At 34.9% G+C, this 27,641-nt stretch overlaps 1 protein-coding gene across 42 annotated transcripts in view; it reads left to right on the top strand.

Moving 5' to 3' along the window:
• Positions 1 to 27,641, top strand: part of PTPRD (protein tyrosine phosphatase receptor type D) — a 1,051,440-nt gene that overhangs the window by 942,803 nt on the left and 80,996 nt on the right. For 19 of the 42 annotated variants that reach the window (XM_015848951.2, XM_015848950.2, XM_032441546.1 and 16 more), the window contains 5 exons: positions 8,248 to 8,457; positions 10,288 to 10,448; positions 14,695 to 14,709; positions 16,566 to 16,678; positions 26,994 to 27,091. In XM_015848951.2, coding sequence (XP_015704437.1) covers positions 8,248 to 8,457; positions 10,288 to 10,448; positions 14,695 to 14,709; positions 16,566 to 16,678; positions 26,994 to 27,091 — 597 coding nt within the window. The remainder of the gene's footprint in view (positions 1 to 8,247; positions 8,458 to 10,287; positions 10,449 to 14,694; positions 14,710 to 16,565; positions 16,679 to 26,993; positions 27,092 to 27,641) is intronic. The other 23 variants (XM_015848960.2, XM_015848962.2, XM_015848938.2 and 20 more) reach the window with 2 other exon arrangements.

The following is a 27,641-nucleotide window of genomic DNA, read 5'->3' as shown; positions in this document are numbered from 1 at the left end:
CAAGGAGTTCCCAGTTACCAGGACCCTTCAACTTTTTGGTGGCACTGGGATTTTCCCTTTTCTTGCATGTTAGTTTGGCCTGTAACCTCAAGTTTAGAAGCCAGCTTAGCATCTTCCCTTTGCAGGGACTTAATACAGAGCTGAAAATCTGTCTGTGTCACTGCATGATATTAAGCATCAATATCTTGCTCTGCACATTTCTCAGAGTGGTAGTTTCCTTTTGGAACCTGATCAATTGCTTTAAAAGTTCATTGAGGTGGGCGTGCTTTTTCTCTTGGGTTCTAAGTGGGACTTCTGGATTCTGGAGTTCCCTTCAGAAGAAGATCAGTAAGACTGTGGCTCCCAAGTCTTAGTTTCTACCTCAGCTTGATTTTCCTGTTGCTGACCACAACATTTGTTTCAATAGAAGTCAGCTTCTTGCTGTTCCCAGATGAGAAAAAAGCTGTCTACTTTGCTCCCTCCTTGTGTGAACTGCTGTGCCACAACCTGTTTCCTCACTGTGTTCACTGATGTCCTGGTTGATTGGACTCCCTAGGGCTTGTCTTTGCAGATGTGATGGCGTTACATCATTGCTAATGGGCTGCCACATCTCCTTGGCCACATTCAGGAGGGCTAGTTGTTCATGGTGGTTCTCTTCTCATCCTGGGGTTCCTTCACTGCAGGATCCTCCTTGCTCACTGCAATCTTCTGCTTAACTGGAGAACACACCTGCACTGAAGCTGGTCATTTCAAAGAAAAACTAAACAAGAAATTGTTCAGATTGAAAGGGACTTTAAAATTCATCCACTCTAATCCCCATGCCATAACAGGGACATCTTTCCAAGCTACTGAAAGCCCCATCCATCTTGACCTTGAGCTCTTCCAGGCATGAGACATCTACCACTTTTTGGGCTAGCCTCGTCCACTGCCTTATCTATCCCTAGAGGTAATTAAGAGCTACCTGTATATGATGTTGACTGACGTGATACAGTAATGGGATATGGTAGGTTTGGCTGATGACTAGATTTGATCATCATCAAACCTAGATGTTTCTGATTCAGTACGTACACTGTGATGTGAAGACCATCTGCAAGCAGTGATACTCTTCCCATTGAACAGATGCATATTATTTTCAATGTTTATACCAAAATATAAAGAAAATAAGTATCTACAAAGCCAACACTACTTTAGAAACCTTTCAAAATATAAAACACATCTTTCACTGACAGTGATTTTCTTGATTAGAACAGTCTAAGAAGAAAATCTACAGCAATAACAGATTTCATAATCAGAAGATGAACAAATTGAATTATTTGAAAGAACACATTTTTCTTGCTGTTCACTATTTTAATGAAGCATGTGTTACTTCTTGGCAGGTTTTATTTATGTGATCATCCAGTGTGTTTCAAATGTAGTTCTATCTTACTTCTATCCATTAACATCTTCCCTTTAAAAGAGTTGGACTGTAAATGCCATCAGTTCATGATTATAGTCCTCAGTGACATCAAATACAGTTTAAGAGTAAAACTCTGCTGGCAAGATGCATACAATAATGAAAAACTGATTTAATATCACCACCCACTTTTAACATCCAAAGACTATAGTCATATTCAGTACCATTAACAGATTAAAGGATAGATGCCAGATGACATTGAACTTTTTGGCAATTAATTCTATGGATCTGTGTTGCTGATTCTCATAGCAAAGGGTCATTTTAATCATCCTGCGAGTTGTGGTGCATTAATCTGTATAATAGTTTGATAAATAGCATTTATTAATTCAGAAATATTTGGGTCAGGAAGGGTTGTTTCCCACTTTAGCTGATATAATTGAGACCACATTGTAGAATTAATGGTGGAAGAAATAAGATATGCATTGACTGGAAAATGGAACGTATTTATGATAAAGAATGAAAGCCTTTGATATATCTTTTACAATCATTTCAATATATATAGTAACTATTTGGTGGGGGAAAAAAGAAAGAAAGAAAGAAAGAAAGAAAGAAAGAAAGAAAGAAAGAAAGAAAGAAAGAAAGAAAGAAAGAAAGAAAGAAAGAAAGAAGAAAGAAAGAAAGAAAGAAAGAAAGAAAGAAAGAAAGAAGAGAAAGAACAGAAAGAAAGAAAGAAGAAAAAAGAAAGAAGAAAGAAAGAAAGAAAGAGAGGGAGAAAGAGAGGGAGAAAGAGAGGAAGAGAGAGAGAGAGAAAGAGAGAAAGAGAGACGAAGAGAGAAAGACAGAAAGAAATACAGGAAGAAAAAAGACAGGCAGAAAAAGAGAGAAAGAAAAAAGAAAGAAAAAGAGAGAAAAAGACAAGACGGAAAGAAAGAGAAAGAAAGAAAGAAAGAAAGAAAGAAAGAAAGAAAAGAAAGAAGAAAAGAGAGAAGAAAGAGAAGAAAGGATGAAAGAAAGAGAGAAAGGGAGAAAGAAAGGGAGAAAGAAGAGAGAAAGAAAAGAGAAGAAAGAGAGAAAGAAAGAGAAAGAAAAGGGAGAAAGGGAGAAAGGAGAAAGGGAGAAAAGGAAAAGAAGGAAAGAAGGGAAAGAAAGGAAAGAAGGAAATAAGGACAGATTAATAAGAAAGAAAAAGAGGAAACGAAGAAAGATGAATAAAGAAAAGGAAACAAAAAGAAGGAGGATAAGAGGAAAAAGAAGGAAGGAAGAGAGAGACTAAAGAAGAAGGAAAGAAAGAAAGAAGGAAAGAAAGAGAAAGAAAGGAGAAGGGAAAGAAGGAAAAGAAAGAAGTGAAGAAGAGAAAAGAAAGAAAGAAAGGAAGAGGAAGAAAGAAAAGGAAAGGGAAGAAAGAAAAAAAGAAGAGAAAAGAAAGAAAGAAAAGAAAGAAAGAAAGAAAGAAATAGAGAAAGAAAGAAAGAAGAACAGAAAGAAAAGAAAGAAAAGAAAGAAATGAAAGAAAGGAAAAGAAAGGAGAAAGAAAGAAAGGGGAAGAGAAAGAAAGGACAGAAAAAGAAAGAATAAGGACAGCGCAAAAGAACAACGAAAGAAAAGAGGAAAAAAAGAAAGAAAAGAAAGAAAAGAAAGGAAAGAAAGAAAAGCAGAAAAGAAAGAAAAGAAAGAAGAAAGAAAAGAAAGAAAAGAATAGAAGAGAAAAGAAAGAAAGAAAGAAAGAATAGAGAAGAAAGAAAGAAAGAAAGAAAAGAAAGAAAGAAAGAGGGAGAGGGAGAGGGAGGGAGGGGGGGAGGGGGGGAGGTGAGGGAGAAAGAAGGAGGAAGGAGGGAAGCGAAGGAGGAAGAGAAGGAAGGAGGGAAGGGAGGGAAGGAGGGAAGGAGGGAAGGAGGGAAGTGAAGTGAAAAAAATTATAGCCAGTTCAGCTGTTTTCGTATTTCATACGGCTTCCCTCATCTAGTTTCTGTTATTTAGAAAACTGTTTTCCTTCCTGCTTTAGAAAGTATGAAATATATGTACAGACTGAAAATGATAGGACAAGGGGGAATGGCTTTAAAATATCAGAGGACAGATTTAGGCTAGCTGTTAGGAAGAAATTTTTACTCAGAGGTGGTGAAACAATAGGAACAGGCTGCCGAGAGGGCTGTGGTGTTTTGTACTCTCTGAGCATTTCCGCCAGGATTGGATTGCACCCTGGGGCAGTCTAATCTAGAGACTCACAACCCTGGTGGAGGGTGTGGAGGGAGCATGTTGTGAAACTTGGTTGATCTTTATGGTTTCATCCAACCCAAACCATGTAATGATTCTGTACTGTGCTATTTCTGAAAAAAAAAACCAAAAAAAAAGAAAAAAGAAAAAAAAAAAAAAGCAGTGGCCCAGTAAATAATTTAAAACCACAACTGTCTGAGCAATTAGTTCTTAATAGTTAACTGAAGATACTTGCGCATTATATGTTTAGTACAATCTCAGATATACAACTAGTGCCAGAAAAAAATAACATAAAATAAAATAAAATAAAATAAAATAAAATAAAATAAAATAAAATAAAATAAAATAATAAAATAAAATAAAATAAAATAAAATAAAATAAAATAAAATAAAATAATAAAATAAAATAAAATAAAATAGGTTTTCCAACCAAGTATGTTTCAAATATTTTGCTTAGATTATCTGAATAAAAATCTTACCTGGTAACACAGTTCTGGAATTTTAACTCAATTGTGTAACTACCTATTCAAAAAACTTCTTCAGCCTTATTACACTTACCTAATCTTCATTTTTTTTCTTGGATCTCCATTCTTTAAATAAATGAAGAGAGATGCAGAATCTTAAAAGAGCATAAAATATAGTGTATCTGAATATTATGTATTGAAAAATATTAGCTGAGACGGTTTTTTTCTATAACTTAGAATTATTTCTATTTCAAATAGACATCATGAAAAAAATGAAATTTAACAAAAATATTATGTTTTTCACTGTGTTACAGAGCAGAATTGCTTTAGATTTGTAAGCAATAAAATCTAAATAAAAGCCTGAATGTTAAGTCCTAAATCAATTTAATAATTTCTGTGAAGTCTTGATATAAAGAACCACAGGGGATATATGTGCAAGTAATGATACTTGGCAGCAACCTCATCTATGTATGAAATATGAATGAGGCCAGAAGTTCATTTGAGGTCTATTCAGTCAGTTGTAATTGATGTCACAGATGATTTTTTTACATACACACAAACACAAACACACCTAAGTTTATCTGGACAAAGGTGATGAATAAGAATGCCGAGTTGTTTTTGTTTGTTTGGTTGGTTGGTTTGTTTTGTTTTTTAATTTGCCCCTTAAATGCATTTTGGTTTACGCAAGCCAATTAAACTCTGTCAGTTGTAGCCAAACAGCTTCTGATTACTTCAGACACTGCATCAAAGTTCTTCACCATTCTTATCTGCTAAATATATCCGTTTTATATTACTAATTCAAATGCAAGGCATGTTTAAGATCAGACATTCTCCTTCCCCTTATAATTTAATCTACTTCTGATTTTAGTACTCCTCATGGAATTTTGACCTTTTTTATGAGTAATTTAAAACTCATACCATAAATGTGATGTGACCTGGAAAAATAGATAAAAATTTTGTTTGAGTTAGCCACACAAGTATCTTTAAATTCTAGTGGATACCATAACAGAAAATTTAAAACAGGGGTTATTATCTTCAGGTATGACTCAAGCTGTGTATATCTCCTCCTACTTTTAGCTCCTGGCTTCAAGGTAGCACAAAGACTGCTCTGAAAGTAATGCCTCCTCTTGGCTCACAGCTTCAGAGATGGTATGGCAACAGAGTTTGAACCTTCCCTCCAATATTCTGTTACACTCTGTTGCCATGCAGCATTAAGGCAAACTCTTAACTCTTTTATATTCATCAGTGCTTGCTGAACATATATGGAGACTAAACTGTGGATGTGAGCACCATGAGATGGTGACTGGTGCATTTCAGCTGTGGTGACAACAATGTGAAAGATAAGCCACATCACAGACAGTTGTGGATTTTTATGAGCACATCATGTAAGCGTTTATTCATCATCAGCACAAATGCACAGCCAATTGTGATGACTGTTGAAAATAGTGTTTTGTAGCTAAGAATTTGTTCTATCAAATAGTGTTATTGTGCCCTTTGTATCTTATCCGGTTTCCATGGAAACAAATAGGAGATACTTTGTCCAGAGCAACCTACATATAAATATCACTCTGTTGCTTTCTGAATATATACCCTTCAGCTTCAGGAGATTTCAGTGTAGTTAGTGCTTAGCTTTCTTTGTAAAAAATGGTTTCATACAAATACATTATTTTTTAAGGGCTTTCCAGTACATTTTGATTTGTCTCTCCCTCATGTTCTGCCCTTTGTATAATATAAGAAGCTAGAAACAGATATGAAAGAAACATTTTGTCTTGTAAAGAAACTGCATGGAATTCCTCTTAATATTACATTATTACACATTTCTTCAGCTCTCAATTTTATACCATGAAAATTTACTTTTGGCTGCTCATAAAACTGTTCGAGTAAAGGAGAAAACTGGACTGCTGGCTGAGATAGCGTCTTTCAGTGATTAACATAATGTCAAATTTTGGCAAGTTTTTTGTTGTTGTTGCTCAGGGGATCAATTCCAGTGTATAAGTTTTTGAGTTGGAACAATGGAATTGATGAAGTTAAATGAATGCAAAAACTTTGCAACAGAAAACAGGCTCAGTATTAGAGCTGAGCTGGAAAGCAGTTAACTGCACACTGTTGTCTACTTACCCTCAATGAGGCAAGTTAAGACAGTTCACCTGAGCTGTCCTATGTTCTTGTTGCCAGCTGGGGTCCACCCAAGCGTACCAAGGGAGCAGGCAGAACTGAATTCCCCGTTACTTTGCATCATTGATCTGCAGTCCTGGTTAATCAAGGAGGTCTCAGGTGACTGGAAACTTGTTAATATGACACCCATCTACAAGAAGGATCAGAGGGAAATTTTGGGGAGCTATAAACCTGTCAACATGACCTGAGTACTGGGGCAGGGCATGGAGCAGATTGTCTTGAGTTCAGTCACATGGTGTGGGTAGGACAACCAGGGCATCAGGCCCAGACAGTGTGAGTTCCTGAAAGGCAGGTTCTACTTTACCAATATGATCTCCTTCTATAACTAAGTGACACAACTCATGAATAACTGTAGGGCTGAGAGCAAATTTCTATGAAGAGCAGCAAGTGCACTGGGATTTTTTGTTCTGTAGAAGAAGGTGCTCATGAGTGACCTTATTGCTCTCTACAACTTCCTGAAAAGAGGTTGTGGTAAGGACGAGAGTTTCTTGAGTTGTGCAACTGGAGATTCAGGTTGGATATGACAAGAAATTTCTTCTCAGAAATAGTGGTGAAGCACTAGAAGTGTCTGCTGAGGAGTCACAGTCCGTGGAGATTTTCAAGAAGATTATAGATGCAGTTCTGAGGGACATGGTTTAGTAGGTATAGTGGTGATGGGTAGATGGTTAGACTGGATGGTTTTGGAGGACTTCTCCAGCCTTAATGATTCTGTAAATGTGTCTAACTTTCGATCTCAGCAGTACAGATTGTTTCCATGTCTATCTATAGGTCATGCTTGAAACATGCACTCTACTGAGAAGGAGTATAAATATGCAGATTATTTTATCTGCATCATGTTTTTTTTAAATGATAGTTACAAAACACAAATCTCAAGAAGGGAAGGAAGAAGCTGATTAACAAGGAACATAAGACTGAAGAGGTAATAGAGATTTCCGTGACTTAGAATATGCCTTAAATGAGTGTAAATAGTGGAAATTTCATTTTAATCTCCTTTCTCTTTATCTCTGTCTATCTCTGGACATTTGTTCCCTCCTCCTAAAAAGAAAAAGTATATGATTGAATTAGGATTGTTTGTATGCTAAAAAGCCTCAAATAACTGTATTACCGTGAAAAAAATCTATGATTACAAGATGAGTTTATTGGACATTGAGTATGTTTCATAGATGAAAAATGGGTGGAACAATTTTGTGAACTAAGAAACCATCCCTTATCATCCAGGAAAAGTTCAGTCTTCTCATAATCAAATCAAATATTTCATTATATATGAAGTGATAAAAGGTATTGAATAAGCATTTATCTGATTTAATAAGTAAATCATTAATGGATTATAACAGTTGAGCTTCCATCCCATCATTAATTATTGCTAATGTGCTGATGTACATTCTAAATTAGTTAATCAGTGGAAATATTCAAGATGAAAAAGTGACATTTTGAAAGCCAAAATATGCAGTTAAAATCTGAAGTGTATTTGTGTGTTTATCTGCAAGCTGGCAGATAATCTTTTTCCTAGATTAGCAGCAAGAAAGAGGTCTTAGGATTCATAGATCTTGATATTTATTCTACAGTGGTATACATACCACTGTATGTTGAGCATATCATGAGGCACACGATTTCTGATTCTTCTGAACAACAACAACAACAAAAAAAAAAAAAACAACAAAAAACAAACCACCAAAACCACATATTACTCCATTATATTTATATTTTTATCTACTTAAGTATTTACTTGAAATGCAAGAATATCAGACACTGAAAAATAATTGCCCTGTGTTTGTACTAAAAGAAATACCTTTGATACATAGTATCTTAACAGGGATGGCAAGGAATATTTTGCGAGAACTCATTTAGTGGTACTGCCATGCCCTACATGTAATGTAGATTAACTGCTTTTTTGTACTTGCATTAAATTCATTAGATACATTAAATTTTCTCATTACGTTGGTAATAAGTTACGTTAAAATTGCTTACACATATATTTCTGTTAATGCTTTGTCTCTCTTTTTTTCCCTTCCGTCTTTTGTAAAGCTGCTTAAGGAGATAGCTAGGAAACGCAGAAGCATTCGTTTTGGGAGGGAAGCTGAATTAAAGCCGTATATTGCAGCTCACTTTGAAGTTCTTCCTACGGAGTTCACACTAGGGGATAAGAAGCATTATGGTGGCTTTGAGAATAAACAACTGCAAAGTGGTCAAGAATATGTCTTCTTTGTGTTGGCTGTAATGGAGCACTCAGAATCTGTAAGTTAATGACTAATTTTAGTCCTAAAATTACCTTACCCAATTGGTAACACATTTCTTCAGTGCTTACTCAGGTTTTTAAAGTGTATGTCTAAAGTTAATGTTTGCTGATTTTCAGTTAAGTCTTTGAATTTAATTACGTTGTATGCACCTTGGTGTGTTACTTCAGTGTGTAAGCAAAAGCTAAGGAACACCTTTTATTAGTTGTGCTTTAATCCTTTCCAAATTACATGCTCTGCTGTTTGAGTTCGCTGGCACAGGTTCTGAGGCATGAACTTTACAGGAGTATCTTTCTCAGTGTCTTTTAGAAAGATTTCCTTAATTGACTCAGGACTACAATCAAATAGTGATATTGTATATGCAGGATTCATGGAAAGATAAGTTGAATGCACAGCTACAGTTTTTAATTGCAGTAATTTCCTAACAGCTTTATCAGTGAATTGCTAGAAAGTAAGAAAATAATTTGAGGAAAAATTCTGAAGTGAGCTATCAGCTGTCACCCCTCTCCATGTAATATGTTTTGTACTTACTTCCATTTATGGTTGAGTTAATAGGTGTGTAATATATGGGTGGGGGCGAAACAAAAAAGGGAAAGAGAGACAGTGAGAAACAGAGAGAGGGAGAAGGAATTAAAAGGGAGGAAGAGAAAGCAAGAGGGAAAGAGACACAGAGAAAGCAGAAAGAGACAGAGAAAAATAGAACTGTGTCAATGCTCATAAAGATTTTAGCATATGCTGTGTAACATGGTCTAATTGGTTCCTACATCTGATGTACATTCTCTGACACAGCCACTTGAACTACCGCACTACTAGTCTGAATTCTAGTCATATGCTTCCAGCGTGCAATCTTAGAATTGCTGTTTGGTGTTGATTGATTTTATCGAATTATAAACTATGAAGAAGTGGTTTCAATTTGTATAGTTTTGGATACATAGCTTTATTTGAAAATGCAGTAAGTATCTCCTGGAAGCTCTGATATAAGTCAAAGGTTTTCTTTTCTCTCTTAGGCGGAGATTGTTAGAAAATTCTTCTGGTGTTGCATCAGGAGAGTTCTAGAGTTACTATGCAGTTCTTTTCAGTGAGGTTTAATGACAAAGCAAAATCCAGTTTACATATTGGAGAATCATCAATAAACACTCAAACCACAGTCCCTCTTGCATTTTTCTGCTTACTCCAAATGCAGAGACCAAATACAAGTATACACTGTAGGAATATAGGGTGGGTTTTTTTGTGCGTGTGTTTTTGTTTGTTTGTTGTTGTTTTGTTTTGTTGTATATTTTGAGAACTCTGAGGCGGAGAAAATGTCTTAACCAGCTCAGCCACTGAGGGAATGAAATATACATATTCCCTAGTTTCTGGAAAGAGATCACAGACCTGTGATGCCTGGTTTCATGTTTGGCAAGAGAATAAATGAATACTGTTGTCATGTTTACTACCTAGCATGTCTCTGCTTTGCTGGTGTTAGCCATCTCTCACCTTGAACTCAGATGCTCTTGTAGTTGTTGTAGTAGGAAACAAGACCAAATGAAAGGTAAAATATATCTCTTCATAATGCTTTGTGTACTTTTCTGAATACTGCTGTAGAGTGTTATGCAAGGGACTATGCTGTTACCTCATTTTTTAGCAGACTATATGTAGAGCACAAAATAAAGATGTAATAAGAACACAGCATTGAGATTGCAAGTTTATGAACTGCCCAGCTTGAAGAAAGATAGCAGCTTTGCATTGCTCTATTCATTGCATTGCTACTTTGTGTATGTTTACTTTAGATCTGAGCTAGTATCTTAAATGAATGCTTTATTCTTAAGAAGGATTTACTTTATTTGTATAGACCATGTATGCAACCAGTCCATATTCTGATCCAGTTGTGTCCATGGATCTCGATCCCCAACCAATTACAGATGAGGAAGAAGGCTTGATCTGGGTTGTAGGACCAGTTCTTGCAGTGGTATTTATCATCTGTATAGTTATAGCGATACTTCTTTATAAAAGGTAAGTCTACCTTTTAGTTTTCTCACCACATGTGTACCTTTCTGCTGCATTGATTATTCTGTTGTGTTGTTCCACACTCCATTATTTGTACTACAATTGTAACTCTCATTATGTCAAGATATAACTATATTTATTAATGGTTCCCAGAACACTGCAGATATTTTAGATTTCTGATTGACGGTTTCCAATCCTTACAGCTATGTGAATACTTTTTTTTTTTTTTTTTTTTTTGCTGATGACACCTTATTAGCATTTCTGCATTTAAATTGTACTTCCATTTTGCACGTTTGAAAAGAAAATATGTTCTCCTGCATAAATATATACAGATGCACACATTTTTAAAACTTCATTTTAGAAGTGTGATAGCAATGCATTAGGGGTTACATTCAGGATGTTGTTAAGCATGATTTTCTTCTCTGCTCAAGTAATTTGAATTTTCACTTCTGACAGTTGACCTTAATTTGGTAGTATATTATTATGAGTTTGAATCTCTGAACTGAGAGATAAAAGAAATACCGGTAGCTATTTTCTACTAGTCCTACAATCAGATCAAACTTCACTTCTTCCGCTGCACATAACACAGGTGTAATTTTCTATTACTCAAAGGACTTTCTTTGAGCTTGGAATTTGCTACATGAAAACTGCATTTATTAAACCTTAATTTATACTTAGCAATCTTTTACAGTGTAAATGAGTTCAAACAGATCAAGATAGTAACTTTAAAGGACAAAGCCGATTTTAATATTTGCGTATTGTTCTAAGTACATTAAATATATATTGATAGGGTGGAGATTGGGAAATACTAAAAAGATGCTGTAACTTTGTCTTTTGTGGGTGGTGGGATGTACAAGGGATAATTTCCATAGGTAGAATAAGTCTGCTAAATCAAAGGGCTATGATGCCTAACACTAATGGCTGCTTATAAATATTTAAATTCTGCTACCATGTATGCTTTTCTGATCTAAGTGTACTGTGTCAAATGATCTGAATTTACGTATAGAGAGCTGGCTTCAGGTTTTCAAAGGGAAAATTCTCTGTTAAACATAAATAAACAAGCAAATTAAATAACTGTCCAGTAGCAACCTTAGGTTTATAAGAATATCTTTTAAGTCTGTAACCGTACAGAAGTGTAATAGATAGATTGTTATTTGCAAATGCTGTATCATCCTGAAGTAGCTTATTACTGTCTACTATCTCAGCCAGTCCAACTGATTAGACAGCAGTGAGCCTTCTATTTTTCTCACTTTAAAAACTGGCCATTAAGATGCAGTAAAAGAGAAGTATTCTTAATTACCAAGTATAGTTAGGCATTAAAAGTAAAGTATCTCCTTTTCTACAAAAGAACTACAAACAACGACCTATAAAATATTCGTGTAAATTTTTCTGGACTTACTGATTTCTCCTGTGGAACTATAATACAGTTTTTCAATTCTACTAAAGAAAAATCATAGGTATATTTCACAAATGAGCAGGTGGAGTTAATCACAGATAGCACACATGGATTGTCATTAAAAAAATAAAAATAAAAAAAAATGGGGGACACATTTTCCATCTGTTATCTTCTACTGAAACTCTGGTAATAGAATTGTTTAGGAAAACTGCAGTGTCTTGGTTGTTTGTTTTATTTGGTTGGTTGGTTGGTTGGTTTTGGGGTGGATTTTTTGTGTTTTGTTTTGTTGTTTTTTTTTTTCCCCAGTATCATTATTATGGTTGCCATAAGTTGTAGATTTTTAAACTGCACCATTTTAGCAAATTCCTTCTTAGAATTTATGATTGCAGCTTTACCAATCTATACTCAAACATATTGAGGGGTTGCAACAGAGGGATCTGAAGGTTCCTTTTTTTATTAGAAGAATCTTTAGATCTTTATCAATGGAGACAGTCTAACCATGAGACATGAAATTCTGAAGTAACATTTAAGGAGACCATAACAACATGCTAACAAATCTGAATTGCTTTATTTAGCAGAAGGAGTGGATGCAGTAGATAAGAACAGTTTTTTGTTTTTTGGGTTTTTTTTTTAAGTGTATCTAAAATCTGTTTCAGAGTTTTGTGGGGAGACAGGTTGAATAGCATGGAATAATTTTTAATTGCAGGAATAGCACTGCACAGTGGAGATCTAGCATTTGAGCTTGAGAAGATAGTCTCATGAAAATAGTTAAGTATTTTATATATATATATATATATATATTAATTGAAGAAATGAGAAAATATTCATAACAGTTTAAGTTTTCATTAGGTTAAACAAGAAACATTTTATTTTTAATTGCAACTCAATCTCTCTGAGTCTGAGAAATATTTAAGAGATATGGTAGTGGGAGGAAGATGAATTTGTCTTTTTAAGTACAAAGAGTTGTAACTAAAATAATGGTGAACTGTGTTTAATTCCCTTTGCCTGTAGAAACCACTATGGAAAGACTTGGAACTATTTTGTAATTTTCAGTGTTGCTTTCACATTTTAATTTCGGTCAGAGAGTAGTGCTGACTGAAATTTTTAAAAGAATCATTTTAAGTGGGAAGTCTTGAATTCATTTAAAGCAGATGGTATCTCACATAGTGTGGATAATTTGCCTACTTAGTGTGAAGCGAATTTTAGTTGCACAAAGACTAGGAGTGCATGAATGGAGTCTTTAGTATTTATTTATCAGCTTGAAACAAGTTGTTACTTCTGCATTTACACGTCTTCAAAGCTCAAAGAAAAGATACTGCTTAGAATGATTTTTGGATCTTGTATCACAATAAATCTAAATGTTCACAGCAACTTAATACTTTACAGAATTAGATGGAGAAATCACTGAACAATGCCCTTTGTTCTCATTGGATATAGCTGCAATATAATATTAAACATGACAGTGTCTGATTAATGTTCTGTGTGCAGAAATGCTCACAGATTCACAAAATCATAGAGCCATACTCCTCAAGACAGTCCACTTCTCAGCTACAGCATTTTTATATTCCAAGAGAGTTTCAGTGTCTCTGAGGATGGAAATTCTGTAACCACTGTGTGCAACCTGTTGTATTGTTTGACTAAGCTCACAGTAAGGAAAAACAAACAAAAAAAAACCTTTTTACCAAGTTATCATCTGATTTCTTTCTGGAGTTGACATCGCTGCAGATTGAACTGGCTTGGCCAGACATAAGTTGAGTATTCATAAGTATTTATAAGAATGGTACAGAGGTCTTAGGGGAGAGAATTATTCAACGGTATGTCTTTAATCTGTTAGCCTTAAATCTAAGCAGTCAGATTTAAGAATCTAAGTAAATTAACTAATCCTTTTCCTTTTTGTCTTATTGTTGCCCTCAAGAAAATATGGCTTTTGCTCATTCAAACATGGAGTAGAATATACAAAATAATGTTTATAAACGAAATCTGAAACAAAAGAAAACTGTTAACTAGATGGAGTGATATTGTGAACTAAGTTGTCCAGAAGCAATACATGCCTCTTATGGGGACTGCTACTTGGAGAAGAAATATCTCAAGCTCGTTTTGATAAAGTGCTATATTGCTGGACAATATAGCCTAAGGAAATATATAGTAAATCCTTCAAATTCACTTTTGAATGTGCTACTCTTTTTTTTTTTTTTTTTTTCAAATCTGAAAAGGTGTGTAATGCTTCACAGGATAAATAAATGTTTATGATTACCTTCCTTTTCAAGGTATCATCAACATATTTTCTTATTATTTTATTATTTGTTTTTGTGAAGTGATTTTTAAAATTTTGTTTTCTCTCTCCTTTTTTTTTTTTTTCTTTTCCCATCTAGTATGAGTTAATCTTATGTATTTAACCTTGTTTGTTCCTTTCCTTTCTTTCTTTTACTCATTCTTTTTCTCCCATATCCCCCACCACACTCTTTCCTCTCCCACCTCTCATCTCTATTCTCTCCAGGAGGAAAGACAGTGGAAAGTGTTTCAGTGTTAGTGGCACTTTGTTTATCTATGTAATTTTATTTTTCTATAGCTCGAATTAAGCATTTATTCTCCAGTATTTCAAAATTCAATGTGGAATTACTTTGAAAACAATGTCAATAACACATATTTTTATTAACAAAAGATTCTCTTTTGATTTAACCTGCATCTTCTATTTGTTCTTTGATTCCCAAACTGTCATTTTGGTTTTTTGGGTTAGATATATGTCTTTACTATGTGTCAAAATTCCTTGTACTTCCTGTCGCCATGTTTAACCTGTTTGATGATGATAAACCAACATTTAGCCTTTTCTCTCCTCTTTGCTGCATTGAAATGGAGTAGTAAACCTGACAGGTGAGGACTGAACAATAATTAGTCTTCATTTAGACTAGAAATGGGGTAGCTGGAATAGAGAGAGAAAGGGGAAAAAAAAGTTACCATAATAATGATCGAGAACAGAGTGTCTGTCAATCTAAATGAATGTAGACAGTACTGTGTCAGTATGAAGGCAGTTGCAAGATATTTTACATTTTTACAACACTTAGATTAGCTTAGTATATATGGCCCATTCTTTTTTTTTTTTTTTTTTTTTTTTTTCCCTACATCAGGTATATTTTAATGAAATAGCACAGTTGCATAATGTACATATGCTTTTATTTGCATTTTCATTAAATTAAAACAGTGATCTTTTATGTAAGAGCGGCTGCTGAATGAATGTGTTTTTATGGTTGAAGTGTGAATTGTCTGAAAGAACTCCATAGAACTCATTATACATAGATCAGCTGCTGATATGCTAATGCCAGTGAAAATGGTGTTGTGAATTGTCCTGATTGGATTTTTTTCCAACTGAAACTGTTATTATCTCTTTGTGTAATCTGATGAGATACAAAAGATAAAAGGCTCCTAAGTGTGCTGCTGTAGAAAATACTCACGTATCTGATCAGAAGAAATTCTAGTGCTTTACATACATGAATGAGAAACTGTGCTGCCTAGAACTCACTTGCAAATAGAAGGTAATGAAGGTTGTCTCTGGGCAGCTCTACTGGTACCTGGACTTCAGAAGTAAAAAATAAAGCTAAAAATACTCCTTGAAAATGGATAGCTGCCTTCTTCATCTTTATTCAGAAAGAAAGAAAGAAAAAAACAAAAAACCTGGAACATTGTGCTGCTCTGTGATAGGTTAACATGAGTGCTAAGGTTTTAGATTTTTTTAGCAAGAAAACTTTTTTTCATAAATTATACTACTTTCAAACAACAGATGGCAAGAGTTTCTTCAGCAATATTGCTGTTTGGTTGTTTGCAGTATTCTTGTTGAAAGAAATCTTGTTGGATCCACTTTTCCCTGGATGACAACGGGTGTTCATTATTTCAAGAACAGGGAGAAATCAATCAGAGCACTTTTAAGAGTGGAGCCCAGCAGAGTAATAACAGTTTTAGCATTGCCACATTTTGCGTGAGTCAGAAAACAGAAAGCAAAAAAGTAGAATAGTCATGCATTAGACCAAATGCTGGAAAGCTGGAAAAGATTTAGCAACTGAAAAACTCAGAATCATCTAAGTTCTGTTTCCAGAAAAGCAGTTATTTGCTACCATTTCTATATTCATTTTATATTTTGTGAAGAATTTCAGCTTTTTCATTCAGAAATTCATAGAGGATAAGGGAAGAAGGATTCCACAAGAAATTCAACATTAAATTTCCTGATTCCTCAGTGAAAATCCAATTAGAAATTCTTTATGAAATACAGTTATCTATGTTTTGCAGCAGAAAGTAATATCCTCAAGAAACCGGGGTCCATTTTACCCAAACAGTCAGACCCAGAACACTGATGGCGTCACTTCTCTCTAGATAAATGGAAGTATAGATGAAATGGCTTTTGTTTGTTTTTTTCTTTCTCTTTTTCCCAGATCATTTTAGACAGATTGACAAGAATACTAAAGTTTCTCTGGAAGTCCTAACTTGATAAAAAATATTTGGGTAGAATCTGGATCTTGAAAAAGTATGTGTGATCAGATGCATGAATTGAAATGCAGCTCAATAGAACAGATTCCTGCTTCCTAGAACATGAAAGGACTGAGTGTCTTCTGTAAAGTTCTCTTTCATTCTTTCAGAATGTAACTCATTTTTTATAATTTTATGGTTAACAACTCAGACTTGTATTTGTCTACTTAACACCTCATTCTCACATACATTTCTTCACCATCTCCATACAGGAAGAGGGCTGAATCTGATTCTAGAAAGAGCAGCATACCCAACAGTAAGGAAGTCCCCTCTCACCATCCTACAGACCCTGTGGAGCTGCGACGCCTTAATTTTCAAACTCCAGGTGAGAGGTAGTAATATATGACCAAAGGCCCTGTGTTCACAGACTCTGATTAGTTACACTGTTACAAAACAGAATGGTTGTTTAAAATATGTGTATTTTGATTGCTTATAAGTATTTTGTTTGTTTGTTTGTTTTGTTTGTTTGTTTCCAATGTATTTCTCTGATAGGTTTGGAGATTGTTCTTTAATTTCTATATTTAAAGAAAAAGCCTAAATTATAGAGTTATTGTTCTGTAGAAAAGATTCACAATTCATGTATGTTGTGTACATGCACTAAAAGTACAAGGTAAACCTAAAAACACTGGAAAATTATTAGTAAATGCTCATCTCTTTTTTTAACTATGTAGTTATATAGTTGCTTGTATATATGTGGGTTTGTTTTTTTGTTTTTTTTTTTTGTTTTGTTTTTTTTGAAAGTAAGCTTCCCCCTTATCTGTTGCATTATCAAGTTATCCACCAATATCCCTTTTTTATCCCTTTTTTTTTTTTTTTTTTAAACAGTATTTGTAAAATACAGATAAGGCAGGGCATGTAGAGAAATGGTCATTTTAACGGTCTTTTTAAATCAAGCTATGTTAGAATGGATCAAAAAGTAAAATAACATGACAGGGATTCTGAAAGTTAGAAGTAATACACTAAAATATTTTATTAGCCATTTACACTTATATTTATTAAGCGTTGCTTCCCTAAATACTTTCTAGTGTAGTAGCCAGGAAGCACAAGGGAAATACTTAAAATAGTATTCAATTTTTATTGATGCTTTATGAATAGATATTATGTTTTCAAAATTACCTTAATTTTAATAGTGTTTTATTCCAGCAGATTTCATTTCTGTTAGCAATATGGTCACACACAGTCTTGGTCTGTTGCAAATTACTTACAGAACCTTCTTGAGAATTATGTTTGTCAGAACAGTGAAACTGGGCATAAAGACCCAAAATCCACAGTATATGACCATAGGTAGAAATGCATATGGCAGAGGTAGAAAATGAAATGTTCTGAGGCTTGCCTTAGCTTTTCCATGATTTGTTCCAGTATAGTGAATGTTCAGTGAGTGCTCTTTGGCAGCTGAGGCATCTCACTGATCAAAAAAGAACTGGAGAGGTGTATACTTTTCCTCTCAGCACTGTAGTTCATTTGGGAAGCTGGCAGTTTTCTTCCAAGCTAGCTAACAGTCCTTTCTGTTATGAGATTTCTTTCATGCTCTAAATATTTTTCACAAAATGGTGATTAAATTGCCAGAAAATATATATAACATAGAAATCAATTATTTTTTTTTTCCTACAAAACTTAGACACAGATCAACCCATTATGATATTCTGCAAGCAATGAAATATCTATCTATCTATCAAAATTATATCCTATTGTGGTCAATGAATTGAATCCAGTTGGCGGCCGGTCACGAGCAGTGTCCCCCAGGGCTCAGTGCTAAGACCACTTATGTTTAAAATCTCCATTGAAGATCTTGATGAGGGGATTGAGTGCACCCTCACTGAGTTTGCAGATAACATCAAGTTGGGAGGGAGTGTTGTTCTGCCAGAAGGGACAAGGGCACTACAGAGGGACCTCAACAGACTATATCGATGGGCCTAGGCTAATGGCATGAGTTTCAATAGGACCAAGTGTCAGACCCTGCATTTCAGTCACAACAACCCCAGGCAACCATACAGGCTTGGGGAGGTGTGGCTGGAAAGCTGCCTGATGGAAAGGGACCTCAGTGTACAGATGGATAGTTGGCTGCATATGAGCCAGCAGTGTGCCAGGGGTCCGTGAAGGCCAATGGCATCCTGGCTTGTATCAGGAATGGTGTGGTGAGCAGGACTAGGGAAGTCATCCTGCCCCTGTACTCGGCATTGGTGAGGCCTCACCTCGAGTACTGCGTTCAGTTTTGGGCACCTCAGTACAAAAGGAACATGGAGGTACTGGAGCAGGTCCAGAGAAGGGCAGCAAGGCTTGTGAAGGGCTTGGAAAATCAGCTCTATGAGGAGAGGCTGAGGGAGCTGGGGCTGTTTAGTCTGGGGAAAATGAGGCTGAGGGGAGATCTTATTGCTCTCTTCCAGTATCTGAAAGCTGCTTACAGTGAGAGCGAGGCAGGTCTCTTCTCAGAGGTGACAAGTGACAGGATGAAGGGAAATGGCTTCAAGTTGCACCAGGGTAAGTTTAGGTTGGATATTAGGAAACACTTCTTTACAGAAAGAGTAGTTAAACACTGGAAAAGGCTCTTCAGGGAGGTGGTTGAGTCACCATCCCTGGATGCGTTTAAGAGCTGTTTGGATGTGGTGCTCAGAGATATGATTTAGCAGAGAGTTGTTAGAGTTAGGATACTGTGGTTAGTCTGCAGTTGGACTTGATAATCTTTAAAGTCTTTTCCAACCTGAGTAATCCTGTGATTCTGTGATTCTTTATCAGGAGATTTTATCTTGCTGTGTAACACTTGATAATTACCTTGTTCTTAGTATGAGATTGTAGCTGCAGTGAAGTCAGTCCACAGTTTCTATGCTAGCAGAAACAGAATTTCACTTAATTTGCAATAGGATATAATTTTGTTTAAATCTTCCTGAATTTAACTTAGATAATTAAATGCTGCTGGGATGTTTATCCAGCTCCACACCCTACATCTATTAAGTAATATGTAGGACAAGTCTTTTCCAAGGCAAATGTAGAGTAAATGCAGAGAGGTTGTAGGTTTAGAATGCTAGCTTTGTTGTTTTTGCATCAGAATTGATTATTTGACATTATTACTGTAACTATTATCCATTTATTTAACATGTGGAAGTATCCACATTTACCTTGAAGCTTTTCAGGTACACTAGTTGCTTACCATAAAAAAACCAAAGACAGAAACAGAAAAGTTTTTGGTGAACCCATGATATGAAGAGATTTAAGGGAAGAATGTATAAATAATATTGGCATATTTAGATTGTCAGTTCTCACTGTGAGAAACACTCTCTATGAGAGAGAATAAGACAATCCTATAAAAATCAGGGAGGTAATCCTGTAAAAGACTTTTAAACAAGCTCTTTTTGAAAATCCTGGAAATTATATTTTTTTGTTCAAGGAAGAGAAAATCAGATACAACTATCAAAATAACTTGAAAAATGATCCCTTGTTGTGCTAATTTTGCAGCTTTAACTACTAGTGCAAATACTCTCAGTACAATTAGTTATGCATGGCTATTTGAAAGAAATTATTAGGAAGTGGTATTTTATCTTCAGCAATATCCTTGCAGTGATTTTGGCAACACTTAGTTGTACTGTTAATAACATTGTCACTTCAACATGAAGATATAATAAAAATCCACATTGTAAGCTAACAGCACAGAAAATATCTTGCTTTCTTATCACTTTTTTCTTGTCTTGTCAATATGAAATTCCATTCCGCTCTGATCTTTTACTTGCCTAAGGGGTTTCCTATTTTACTTTGTCCGTGAAGGGTAAAACTCATTTCTGGCTTTACTTCTCAGGTGGAGAACTCCACAGGAAAAAACAAAAACAAAAACAAAACAACAACAACAACAAGAAAAAACAAACAAACAAAAAAAAAAGACATTTTGTCTTGACATTTGGAATAGCCCGCAGTTCTACATCTGAGAACAAGATCTCATGTCCATATGTGTAATCCAAAAAAATGTATATTTTATAGATAAGTCCATATGCTAGTGAGTGGGTCACAGCTGTACCAAGTTTTCTTTAAGTAAACATGAAAATACTCAATCTCTTAGTTGCATAGGGGACTTCATTTAAAAATCTGTTATTCTTTTGTAACTAGAGTAGCTGAGGGAGAGATAGTCACATTCTTTCCATTCTACGATTTTCTGCAAAACATGGGATTAACACTATCACCCAGGTGCACAAATTTCAACTCTTTATGCCACGTGGGAGGGTAAAGATAGAGAAGGGGTAATAATTAAGCCTTCACAAAGGGTTCCATGAGATGAGGAAGAGCAGCTTTGTACAGAGAAGAATAACTGATGTTAAATGGTTTGAGTGGGTTATGACAGAGCTAAGGCTTGAGGAAAGACTTCAATCTGCCAATCAGCCAAAGAAATGAATTGATTAATTTTTGAAAAATGGCTGTTTTTTCTTCTCATTTAAGTGTAGTATGTGTCATGCTTATAAGTAAGTTGGCTAATTGGATGCCAATTAAACAATTATCTCATTATCTCTTATAAATTAATAAGGTACTTTGAAATACAAGGAAAAATAAAATAGAATTATTGCAGCCCCAAATTGAAGATTCTGCTTTTTAATTTGGTACTAAATGTACATGAACCTCTTAGTCTTTGAATTCCACAGGAAAAAAGTGCAAGTAACAAAGGTGTAAAAAGTGATGTCTGGATTTAGTCACATGTTTTAGGAGGAAAGTTCTCCCCCATGGTCTTTGTGCACAATTTCTGTTTGTCGTGACAAGGCAAAACCAAAGGGGAATAACTTCCTCACAGTGAAGTTCCAACATGTATTTCACACGTGTGAACTTGACTCATATGAAGGATTTAAGCACCTTAATTGAGATTTATGTTCAGCATGCAAAAAAACAAAAACAAAACAAAACAAAAACATTTCTGACTTCTCACTTGTTTACTGTCTAACCTAGAGTTAAACCTAGAGGTAATAAAAATCTGCTTAGCTGAAAGGTGGAGTTTAAGATTCTGCTGCTCTCCAAAGTTATTTTTTTCTTCCTTGGATACTAACTAGTGATTTTGTAACACTCTAATGAGCCAAGCAATTTTTTAGATCAGGGTCTGAGAACTTTTCAGATTATTTCTCACTGTAGAGATCTTTTATAGCTGACTGAGAGTGGGTTTCTCTGCTTTGATACACTGGGAATTTTGGCATGTCTAAGCCTGATATACAAGAAGAATTACTTTCCATACAGAATAATTAATCCACCTTAGAATTAGTCTGGAATAAATGTTGCTTCATTTTGCAGTATTTTATGCATATGTGTAACTATTTAAAAACAGTTATTTCAGAGTAACATATTTCTCCAGAGATTTTAAGTTTAGTTCTGTAAGCAAGATCACTCTTAGTTAACAGAAAATTTAAAGTAACAGTGATTTGTGTATTTAATACATGAAAGGCATTCTGGATAGAGAATTCTTACTAAAATTAGGGCCATCTTTTGTCTTTTCAATTTCCCATGTCCAAATTGTACATATGTTTTTATTTTTCTGACAAGCGGAAGTCTCAACCATTACTGAATCCCTCCTCTTTCTATAATGGGACAATATTTTAATGCAGATTGGTATGTAGGAGGGCATTCTTTGTAAATGAATAAAAATAAGTATGTAATGAGTGAACACAAAATACAAGAGCAATAATTTTATTTAGGTCTTTAATATAGTACATTTCTTATAAAAATATCTCTGAAAATGGTATATTCCATTTTCATTTCCTCTGAATAGTATTCTAGCAGATGTTCATGATACTTCTTTTTTAATTAATTTCTTATTTATTGTGGATAAGTCAACATATATGTCCAGATTTATATGTTACACAGATGTTTTTAAAAGCCCTTAGTATAAAACACTGACAATAACACAAAATCCTAGTTTAATACACTATTGACAAGGCAAAAACATTCACTTGTTTCCGTTAGGTAAAGAATTGCGCTGAGCAAATATAATGCCTGGATAAAGACTGCAGGTAAATTCTGACCTTACTTTCCCAGCTGTGCCTTAAAATTTTGGCACACATGGTACCCCATGCTTTTAAAGTTACATGCTCTCTACAGACCAATCAGAAGATATTTCTACATGGTAACTTAAATATACATACATTTTAATTTAATTCCTATAGAAAGCAACTATACTAGGCTGTGTAAGATCAGTTGAATTTGACAATTTTCTACCAAGACTGGAAATGAATGGTCATTATAAATGCAATTTCAACTGTGTTTTGCATGTATTATTTTTTTTTTCTATTGATTTCCTCTGCCCCCACCCCCACCCCCCCCAGCAGTGTTTCTTTCTCTTAATTTCTTATCATAAGGAAAGTGTTAAAGCATGAATTTGGCATGGTATTTCTTATAATTTAATAGCATGTCACAGAACTTGTTGAAATTTAACTGTATTTTGTCTGAAATCCTTTGTGTTTTTGTAGCATATGTTGATTTATGTGGAGAATTGTCAGAAAATAAGTGTATTTTGTTATTTTTAGCCACAAAAATAAGTACTTACCTGTGTTTTGGGTGGGGTTTTGAGTCGACTAGGAGCCTGGTGCTTCTACATGAGGTAGACTGAGATCTTAACAAGTTCATTCATAGCATATTCTATTATGATGCTTGTCATGATTCACAGACTGATTACATCACAAACGTTTTCTAGCAGTTCTTTTTAAGAAAATAGCTAGTTTTAGCATCTTAGTAGAACACACTTTGTATATTATTTGAAGCAAGTTCAAAAGTGCTTAAATATAAATGTCTAAAGTAAATCCTGGAGAAAGGGTTATATATGTGATCACAAAAAAACCAAGTTTCAGAAGTTTTGAGTACTTTTATTTTCTTATTAAAAAGTTTTTACATCAAGTTTTAATTTGTACAAAGTGTTTAATATGAATTCTCACTTTAGCTGACATGTGGAGGAACACATAAATAAGAACTATTTAAAAGTACTGGATAATCAGCATTTAAAAAAAAAAAAAAAAGAAAAGAAAAGAAAAAAAAGAAAAGAAAAGAAAAGAAAAGAAAAGAAAAGAAAAGAAAAGAAAAGAAAAGAAAAGAAAAGAAAAGAAAAGAAAAGAAAAGAAAAGAAAAGAAAAGGAAAGAAAAGAAAAAAAATGAAAAAAGGTCCTTCACAATGAACTAATGAAATAATTATTGATATTTTTTATGCTGGTCATTTAGTCAGGTTCATCATGTATACAACAAGTCTTGTCTCATTGGTTTTATGTCCTTTACATTTACTGTAGGGTAATTGGACCTCTAAACACCTTAGCTGAGTTTCCAGACTCTGTTTTGTGCATGTCTGAAGTGCCTGTATGTACAAGATTGATTGATTATGGTGATCTACTACTGTTACTAATTTGTTTCCCATTTCCAATTGGCTTTTTTACTTTTTGCAGCTTTGAGCAGTAATTCAGTCCCCTACGCCTCCCTGATTGCTCTGTGTCCTCCCTCTCTAGCCAAACTACCACTCAGTCCTTATATGATAATAACTCTCTCCCACGATTCGCTCGAAAAGGTCTAAACATCTTTGTCTCTATTATTTTCTCTGTTCAAGCACTGTTTTAGATGTACATCAGTCCACCTCCATTTCTGGATCAATCTAGACTTCTCTTGTGCCTTTTCACTGACATATTTTCCATAGGGGTGCTTGATCTGGATCAATCAGTTTAACTGTTAGTTGTCTGTCACCCACACTCTTCTGAGAATAAATGAAATTTCAAAGAAAATGGGAGACAACCTGAACTGATACAAATTATTCATTATAGGCTGATTTATTAACTGAAATTTCTAATAAATCTCCTCATTAGAGATGACTATTCTGTTTTTCCTTAGTTTGATGACTGGCAAATTGCTTTTATGTCTACTTAAACAATCGCGTTCACTTACCTGTATTTGCTATGATGGTAATATAAAAATATATGTTTATAGAGTCAGATAGAGTCAGTGTTGCTGGACATTATTAGTATTCTGTGAAATCTCAAAGAAACAAAAAGAAAAGAAGAGCTAAAGGAGAAAAAAAGGACAGGAAAGGAAAAGCAAATGAAAAGGGAAGGAAAAGGAAAGGAAAAAGAAAAGGAAAAAGAAAAGGAAAAGAAAAGGGAAAGAAAAGGAAAGGAAAGGAAAAGGAACGGAAAGGAAGGAAAGGAAAGGAAAGGAAAGCGAAAGGAAAGGAAAAGGAACGAAAGGCAAGAAAGGAGAAAGAAAAGAAAAGAAAAGAAGAAAAGAAAAAGAGAAAGAAAAGAAAAGAAAAAGAAAAAGAAAAGAAAAGCCAAAGAAAAGAAAAGAACAAGAAAAAGAAAAGAAAAGAAATAGAGGAAGGACAAGAGAAAAGAGGAAGGAAGAAGACAGCAGGAAAGAAGGAGGAAAGAGAGAAGGGAAAAAGAGAAAGGAAAGAAAGGAAAGAAAGAAAGAGAAAGAAAGAAGAGAAGAAAAGAAAGAAAGAAGAAAGAAGAAAGAAAGAAGAGAGAAGAAAGAAAAAAGAAAGAAAGAAAAAGAAAGAAAGAAAGAAAGAAAGAAAGAAAGGAGAAGGAGAGAAGGACAGAGAAGGAGAGACAAGAAGAAAGAAACAAACGAAAGAAGGAAAGAAAAAGAAAGAAAGACAAGAAAGAAAGAAAGAAAGAAAGAAAAAAGAAAGAAAGAAAGAAAGAAAAGAAAGAAAAGAAAAAGAAAGAAAGAAGAAAGAAATAAGAAAGAAAGAAAAGAGAAGAAAGAAAGGAAAGAAAGAAAGAAAGAAAGAAAGAAAGACAGAAAGGAAGGAAAGGAAGAAGGAACGGAAGGAAGGAAGGGAGGAGGAGGATTAGGAGGGAGGCAAGCGAGGGAGGCTGGGGGGGAGGGGAGGCGAGGGAGGAGGGAAGGGAGGAGGAAGGAAGGAAGGAAGAAGGAAGGACGGAAGAAGGAAAGAAGAGGAAGGAAGGAAGGAAGGAAGGGAAGGAAGAAGGAAGAAGGAAGGAAGAAGGAAGGAAGGCAAGGAAAGGAAGAAGGAAGGAAAAGAAAGGAGTGTAAGAAGGAAGGAAGGAGGAAGAGTAAGGAAGAGGAAGGAAGAAGGAAGGGAGAAGAAGAAGGAAGAAAGAAAGAATGGAGGAATGGATGAGAAGGAATGGAAGAAGGGAGGAAGAAGAGAAGGGAAGAAGGAAGAAGGAAGGAAGAAGGAAGGAAGGAAGGAAGGGAGGAAGGGAGAGAAAAACTCTAGTGTGACTGTGTTGTAATCGCATGGTCATTTTCAGTTACAATATAGGAAATGCAAGTTAACTGTCTTAGGCATGTTCTTGAAATTCACGGTGACAAAGCAAATGACATTGTGCAACATGGCTTCCAGCTTGAGCCCCCTTGAATCATCAGTGTTTTCCTTTTGTAATTGCAAGAGATTCTGGGGTTCACTAGTTTATTTTTTCTAGCCAGCTCTGATTTCCCACAAGCAATTGAACTCACTTCAATTAAGCATGAAGAGAAGAATGTACGCAGTTGGATGAGGGTCATGGAGACACACATTAAAACAATGATGTTCACAATTTTTTGCCTGTCAGATCTTCAGCTGGCAGATTATGCTAGTTGGCCCCACATCTCTTCTGTCCTTCTTTTGCCTTGCTGTCCCTGTACTTCCTCCCTCACACATACCTTTCTCTGTTTCCCAACTCTTAGTTTTATTTCTTACTTAGTATCTTCATCAGTAGACAAAGATGTTTACACCTGAAGTAGATTGTAGGTACTCTTGGGGGTTGATAAATGGGGTTATAGATAAAGCGTATATTAAGGTATTAGTGCAGTCAGTATGTGTGTCCAGCTAAACTGTACAACCCCTGCTTCTACAATCTGCTACTAGTGAAAACATTTTTGAAGCTCTAACTGTCTGATGTCTGATATTGTCTTCAGTGACTGTTGTCTAAAAGCAATGATGCATGCTATTCTAGTCATTTGTATTTGCATGTGAATGTCAGTAACCTCAAAATTTCATAAAATATTTTCAGTATTTTTAATTTAGTCAGAACACATAGTCAGCCTTGATACATTGTTATTAATCCTCAAGCTATCCATTTCATTTTACTTACATTAATTTTATAAGTTAGTTTGGTTCGAGATTTCTTTGTTTTATACCATTTCCTTTGCAGGTTCAGGTGTCTGCGGTTACCTTGGTAACCTTCATCCCTCAAGTTCGTTTTTCTTGATTATGCATAAGTCACTTTGCTTTCTGTCAAAATACTATTCTTTCCCCTTTAGGGCTCTTTCAGTGTCTGTTTCTCAGCTCATCTTTCCTCATCTAATTCAATGCAGTTTCCATTTCATATAGTGCAGGAGAAGAAGTTTGAAATGACGTTAAGAGTCATTATTCAAAGCAGAGGTCGACATTAGGTCTAACTGTCTCATTTTTCCATGCCTAGCTAACCTCATTGGCTCATCTCACAGTAACTTTTTCCTTTACACTAGGAATGTTAGCTTTGGGAATATGCTTGGTAACTTCTTTTAATTTGGCTTTAGGGCTCATCTGTCCAGAGCATGTCGTGCTTTGAGTAACCAAACTATTTGCCTGCTCCTCTCACATATGACATCTTTACTATTTATACATTTATAGCCATTCTAATTACTACATTTTCTGATTTCTGTAGTGCTGTCATCACTGTAATTTATTTGAAATTTGGTTCTTTCTTTTCCAACAGGTATGGCCAGTCATCCCCCAATACCTATCTTGGAACTTGCAGATCATATTGAAAGATTGAAAGCAAATGACAATTTGAAGTTTTCACAGGAGTATGAGGTAATTTATTTTCTCAATTCTCAAATTATCAAAAATATCATGGTTTTTTTTGTTTCTCTAGGCTTATCCCTGATATGTATCCACCATACTGATGCCATTTTTGTATGATAAAGCCATGGTAAAGTAAGTCCATTGTGTAAAATGTCTAGATCAGCAAGGTGGCTCCTTTGCAGCTAACAATATTTTGTAAAGATATGAGTTGAGCAGATTCTTTGTGCACATACTTGAAGCAGTGGTTGAATGATATAGCACTTTCAGTTTTAGAGCACCACTATCCATCTACTCTGCAGTTAAAAGCTCATTGGGTTATGCACTGTGTTGCTAAGTATTAACTGGACCCTTACAGTCCTCAAAGAAGAAACTGCAGTCCACTAAGTTTGTTTTTCATGAATTAAAGAATTTGTACTTGCCTAGTACGTGTGAGTTCTCAATAGAGAGATCCTGTAAATGTGTAATATAGTTAGAGCCTTGACAGGAATTGGTAAAGATGAATACCTACTATTGCAATAGCGAAATACAACTGATATTTTTAATTAAACAGTGATCAGAG

The sequence above is a fragment of the Coturnix japonica genome, chromosome Z (assembly GCF_001577835.2).
Source record: "Coturnix japonica isolate 7356 chromosome Z, Coturnix japonica 2.1, whole genome shotgun sequence".
Classification (NCBI taxonomy): domain Eukaryota; kingdom Metazoa; phylum Chordata; class Aves; order Galliformes; family Phasianidae; genus Coturnix; species Coturnix japonica.
Note: the sequence above shows the minus strand (reverse complement) of the source record. Positions and strands in the feature narration are given on the sequence as shown.